Source organism: Cebidichthys violaceus, unplaced genomic scaffold (assembly GCF_023349555.1).
Source record: "Cebidichthys violaceus isolate CVI_PGR_0920_01 unplaced genomic scaffold, fCebVio1.0.p SCAF_12, whole genome shotgun sequence".
Taxonomy (NCBI): Eukaryota; Metazoa; Chordata; class Actinopteri; order Perciformes; family Stichaeidae; genus Cebidichthys; species Cebidichthys violaceus.
This window is the reverse complement of record NW_027176285.1, coordinates 1093506-1099828: the sequence shown is the minus strand read 5'-3', so window position 1 is coordinate 1099828 and position 6323 is coordinate 1093506. Positions and strand designations below refer to the sequence as shown.

Sequence of the window (6323 nt, the reverse complement as noted above, 5' to 3'; positions counted from 1 at the left end):
AGGCTTAAATAACACACCAACAAAATTATCTTAAATCATGGTTATTAGTATTAGGCTGCTACTACATTTGATAGTAACTAAAGTCAGTCTTCTGTGAATGTATTCAAAAGTGTTTTTATGTAAAATAGAGTTATTTTGTATCGACTGGATTATGTTCATGAACATGGCCCGCTGACGTTAATCCTATTCGTTGGACAGCCTCGTACATTATGAAGGACTTAATCTGGCATCTCAGTAGTGTTTAGAGTCAGACCTTCTCATGTCATTGACCCGCTGTGTTTCTGCACAGCTGACTGTTAGTCCTGTTTGCTTCTGGTTGAATCTTGTTCTTTGAATGTCCCAATTGATTGGTGTTGCTCTTTAGCTTCAGAGAAATATCAAACAAAAGCACATTTCACTGTAATATTTTTAGCTTTATTAGTTCTGCTGAGAGCAATGCCATATTTTTACCTCACACAGTTACGCACATTCACATCTGCACTACCACAGTCTGATCTGTTGGCCACTGAGGAGCTCTACTCAGCTCTCCTGGAGCAGTTGGGGGGTTGAGGGCCTTGCTCAAGGGCATCTCAGCAGTGGTGATGAAGCAGGGGCAGGTGCTCCTCCCTTATCTTCAAGCTCCTTCCTTGTGGCACATCTTGACAGCTTCTTTCAACTCCATACTTCCCACCGACGTCAGAGTAGATGGCAGCCATGGTTATGCGGTGTACTTAATGGTTTTAATTATCATAAGAACCAATATTCCTATTACTTTCATCACTCTCTTCATCCCTGTCTCTATATCGACCACTGCTCCTCCATCTTCCCCTTGGCCTCCACCCCCCTCACATGTTATACCTCTCAGTCTCTCATTCATAATGGAGGTGCCCAGGATGCCACACTTAATGTGTGTGGGCATGGACTGCATGGTCATGTGCTAACTATTCTAATGAAGGTCTATTCCGTGCAAGGGGATATACATGCTGTGATATCTTTGACTGTATTTATGTGTATTCTCTGTCTTCCTTAGTCACACAAACACAGATTCTCAGACACATTCATTTCTGTACACACACCTCTCCATGCGTTAATCATTTGTCTGCCCACAGACTTGCAAATTTCAAGTCAATTTCGAGCCAGTGGCACCTTGAATGCCCCCGAGGATGACAACAACAACAACAACAACAACCGTTCCAGTCACTGAGATAAGTGACGATCACATTTCTGGGCCGAAAGGAGAGAGGGAGAGATGCGAAGGGTAAGAATGGAGCAGGAGAGCTTGGAAACCCTCTCAGCCATGCGGGAGAACCCACTCACTTATAGCGTGATGCTCAGCGAGCCGCACAAAATTTCAGTCGGGTCAAATCGTGAAGCGATGGTTGTCTGTGAACCCCAGCAGGCAGCATGCAGGATTCAGTCTATCCGGAAAATTCAGCAAAGAAATAGTCTACAAAAGCATTTTACTTATTTTATCAAGAAAACCATTGTCTCTAGAATTTGTTGCAACAATTAAAGCAGTGTTAACTTGTTCATTCTATACTTTCCCGTCTTAAATCTCTCTCTTATTAATTCTGGCTTATCGTCTTGGTGAAGCGGAACATTCTTGCAGAGGGAACACAGACACATTTAGTTGGCTGTACACCCTATAAAATGCAGGAGCGTTTGAAACGATGCCCAACTCAACCCGCTATGAGATTGTATTCACTATTATGTATGGCAGACGATAAAGCGTAATGGAATTTGTACATTGCATGCAATTCAATGCATTTTACTGGCAGAAACCAGGAGAAAGCTGCAGAAGGCACAGAAGGAAATTTACTTCTTTCCATTAGCCAAATGTTAGCGGGCAAATGCATTAACTCGTTGATTGGGAGACACTGATGTAGCACAAAGTGAGATTCCCTGTAATTTCATAATTTTCCAAATTATTACCCTGCAAGTTAGCGTCACGTGCTTCCTGATGAACCTTTTTTGACATGTTTCCAAAGTTATATGGATCTATCAACTAAACAGAACCCCACATCAAGGACATTTCTGCCATAACTCCTCGTCTATCATCAGTGCACAGCCTCCTCAAGCGTGTTCTGCAGGCTACTCCTACCATGAATGTCCTTCAGGTGGCGCCTGAGGCCTGGCTTGTGTTGGAAGAGCACAGCACAGTATTTACACTCATGGGGCTTATCCCCTGTGTGCAGATTGAAGTGGTCTTGCAGCGTGGCCTTTTGGGAAAATGTCTTGTGGCACAGCGGGCATCGGAAAGGCTTGACCCCAGTGTGGACGCGTATGTGGCGGGCCAGGTTGATCCGCTGGGAAAAGCCTTTGCCACAGACCAAACACAAGTACCGTCTGTGCTGCTTCAGGTGGCCCGCGTAGCTCTCCAGGTGCTGGAAGACTCTGTCACACCTCCTGCACAGGTACGGCCTCTGGACCAACATGCTGTCTGAGCCCTCTGTCAGCTCATCTCCGGAGCTATGACTCTTTGGCAGACGTGCTCCGGAGAGGCAAAACAGATGGGAGTCCATCTGCTTGCCACATTCCTGCAGTTGAGCTTCGAGCAGTTCTTCCTCTTCGCTTTGCTCCACCTCTGCGTCTTCCTCTTGGTTCTGGGAACTGTCCACCAACTTTTCGCATTGAGCAGAACTTCCTCTGGTTGTGGGTGATATATGATCTGTAGGAGAGTGCAGCTTACTTCTCAGAGCACCTGTAACGTGGTGACCTTGATAGGGTGGCTTGTTTGTGTTAACAGGCTGAATGTCTCCATCTTCCTCTGACTTCAGGGTATCTAGGCAGCATGCTGCATCGTCAGATAACTCTATTTTAGCTATAACCAGCTCTCTATCGTCTTTGACCCCCCTCAGTCCTTGACCATCCATCTTGGCTCCTTGACTGAACCTCGACTTGGACTGAATCACAACCGCCCGTTCCCCCTCCGTACTTCCTTCCTGGATGCTGGTGCTGGGCTGGGCTGCATCCCTTTCCTCCTGATTTCTGAAGCTGGTACCTGGCTGCTTGCTGTCTGGCTGCTGGGTGTCCTCCTCCTCTGAGTGTCTCTCTGGTTTCAGGAAAGCCAGCGTGGGACCGAGGTACTGCCAGATGGCCTGGGCACACCTCTCCACCACCTGACTCATCTGGAGCGCACTGGCGGCTGTCAGGTAGCTCACCAGGTCTCTCAGAGGGACCTACAATAAAAGATATTTAGTGAAAAGCAAGGGGAACAGTACAATAACAGAGAGAATGATGGCCGTTTGATTCACACCAAACGCCCACTTTGTGCACTTAACACACAAAAACAGAACTACAACCAATAAGCAATCATCCCTAACTTTCATATCACACTCTTCAGTTGTTGCAACATGTTTGTTCCCCTTTTCTGTTTATGTATCGTAACCCTTGATGTTATTCATTCTCACGCTCTGTTTGCAGTGATGCAATCTCGATTACAAGTACAATACAAGACCTGCTGTAAAATGATTTATAACCGGTAAAGATTTCATATTCTGCTCTGTCTTTACGGTAGCGTTCAGAGAAGCACTAACTATATCGCACCTCTAAGAGCCCGGTGTAGCATGACAGGAGAAGGCTCTTGCCAACCTCCACACAGGATACTACTCCCACGCTCAGCTTGGCCCGGCCTTCGTGGAGCAGGAATTGGTCACGTAGGAAGTCTGAGGACGCCGCGAGCACCGCTCTGTGACCGTGGAAGTGGAGAGGCGGAGCAGTGGCGCCTTGTGGACCCCCAAGGAGGAGTGTGATGTCACAGAAGCGCTGCTCCTCCCTTAGAGCGTTGATTTTGCTGAGGATGGAGTCACCGTGGGTGGGGAAACAAAACCGTAGGGTGTCACAGGAGCTCGACATGATGGTCTGTGTGGATGTAAAAGAATATTTGGTGCACAGTTTGTCAGAGGTCGAATACAGAAAAAGTGTGAGCTGCATGGATTGCTTTCTCACTAAACTGCCTTTTCAAATACGTCGTGGGCCTTTTTCTGCTGCTTCTAGTTGAACAGTGTGAGTACATTTGTGGAAATGTAAGTGTGATCAAAGTTGTGTCACTCCTGGTGAAAGTATGCATGAGGCCCATTGATTCACAGCCAAACCACAACTTCCACATCCTATCATCATTAACATGGGATGGTTATGGTCCGCAATTAAGCGAAATCTATGCACCGCAGTCAGGAAAATGCAGAGAGATCACAGACCCACCTTTTACTGCAGGCGCATCCCGTGATGACGGATCCAGTGGATTGAAAACCACAATAAACTTAAAGAGAGCAGTGAGACTCCATTTGCCTGATGTCTGACAGTCACAATCACTGACGAAGGTGTTAATGGGCAACACATGCAGGAGGATGAGATGTATCGTTCAGCGGTGAAGCAACGGGCATCCTGTCCTCCTCCGGCTTTCTGCTGAGACAGCAGTGTGTGTGTGTGTGTGTTGCGCAGGAGCTTGTGAACTAATTAACCCCTTCAGCGGCTGAATTTCACCAGGGTTCCTACAAAGGCACCGAGGGGTCCAGAGAGGATACTGAGAACATTACCAAACAGAGAAAATGTGCAAAACGCTGAAATAATGCAGTTTAGTGGCCAAAATACTCCTTGCATCTTGTTTTTTTTTTGTACTGTGATAGAGTTAAGTGAATTGACTGATTGTCCATGTGGTACATAGAAAAAACTGCCATTGAGCTAATGAGATAATTTGAAGAACTTTTCTTGCAAAAATAATAGCTCTATGAGGCCTTGAGGGATTTTGTTTTTCACTTGATGAAGAGATATTTTTCTAGCCAGTCAAATATTTACACAGCTCTGCTGGAAATTGGGATAAGCTTTACATTGTTACATATCTTAACAGGAATAATTAGTGTGATGAAGCAAACAAAAAATTGCCTTGAGTTAAAATACTCCACATATTTAGTTTATAATATTTAAATATGTTTCTCTGTGGACCTGCTTTCCCACTGTATTCCATGTGAAAAACTAAAGTCAGAACTTTACATATATACATTTTTAAAATATGAAATATCTGTGGTGAACTGTGAAATATAATTCACTGCCTTCATTATTAACTGTAGTTCCAACGCTGGTACAGTGGAGATGAGACTGAGGTAAGTGGTCCACAGGAAGCTCCTGAAAATAAACAGATGTAACCGGTCAGTCTTTTACCTACAATAACACAGTGAACACGGTCTGACCACCTTCTCTGCTCTCAAAGGTTGAGACTGAAGTCTAAATGTTGCCCTCTGTCACAAAAACACCATCGTCTCCTAGAGGCTGCACACAAAATGTATATATTAATTGAATTAATCCAAAAGAGAAAAGATGGGAGGACAATCTAAGGAGCTAATAAACTAAACTAGATGAATAGATAGATCAGCCAAATCTGTCCTTGCAGTAAATCCTCTGTCATCTAACGCAAATATGGCCTCCTTTTCCAATCAATCCACAGGCACTGTCAGAAAGACCTGTGGGAGTTTACATACTATAATGAAACGTTTGTATGAGGCTGGTTTAACTTCACACTGTGAAGTCTCCATAAATAGTCTGTGCAGACAAACATGACTCTTGTTTGGCAAGAAGACACGGTTTGTCTTCTTGCCATTTAGAGCCAGAGCTCCAGCTAAAGCTCTGCCAAGTTCTCATGGGTTGTTTAGTGCAGCAGAGCTGTAACCAATAAATCAAACACATTATTCCAATAACACCATGGAGACAAAACTATGTCTTTTTGCACATTTTAAATAGACAGGGCAGATATTCATTCATTCCTCCCATCCCCAAGGAAACCCCCAGAAACATAACAGTTTACTTTGCATGTAAAGTAATATGCCATACTCCATATGCCACACTCAGTTTTGATATTAGCACACAATAACAGAAAACAAAGAATTGCAATTGGGGCTGAGTTACTGACAAAACAAAAAAGGCATTTCAGCTATCATATAGGTGTTCTTGTTTGGCAGTGGCTTCTTCATTACACATGAATAAATACAAAGTAAGTGAGAACTTCAAACTACTTTCTGGAAAAGATCCAGAGAGAAGTTTGATCTCCTGTTCACATTTCAGATTTAAAAATGGCTGCTCTGTTTGCATTTGTCATGACTTCAAGTGACTATGATTATATATATATATATATATATATATATATATATATATATATATATATATATATATATATATATATATATATATATATATATAGTGGTGAAGGACGTTACACAAATGTAGCCTAAAGTACCTATAAAGAGGCATAGCAGGGAGGTACTTCAGTGAAGTGAAAGTACCTTCAATGTGTAGTAGTAAGTAGTAAGTTTCTAAGCTCCTCGCTGGCTTTGACTTTCGACTTCCTCAGCTCT

At 43.7% G+C, this 6323-nt stretch overlaps 1 protein-coding gene across 1 annotated transcript; it reads right to left on the bottom strand.

Annotated features, from left to right (window-relative positions):
• Positions 1–392: 392 nt before the first annotated feature.
• LOC137868850 (zinc finger and BTB domain-containing protein 26-like) lies at positions 393–4925 on the bottom strand. Its single transcript, XM_068705824.1, has 3 exons — positions 4180–4925; positions 3526–3840; positions 393–3158 (listed from the first exon to the last, which is right to left on the bottom strand). The coding sequence occupies exons 2-3, from the start codon at positions 3832–3834 to the stop codon at positions 2037–2039; spliced, it is 1431 nt and encodes a 476-aa protein (XP_068561925.1). The 5' UTR covers positions 3835–3840; positions 4180–4925; the 3' UTR covers positions 393–2036.
• Between the last annotated feature and the right edge of the window lie 1398 nt (positions 4926–6323).

Coding starts and splice junctions, on each gene's coding strand:
- LOC137868850 (XM_068705824.1), bottom strand. CDS start 3,834: ATGTCGAGCTCCTGTGACACCCTACGGTTTTGTTTCCCCACCCACGGT. Junction 3,159..3,525: donor GCTACACCGGGCTCTTAGAG/GTGCGATATAGT, acceptor CTTTTATTGTAG/GTCCCTCTGAGAGACCTGGT.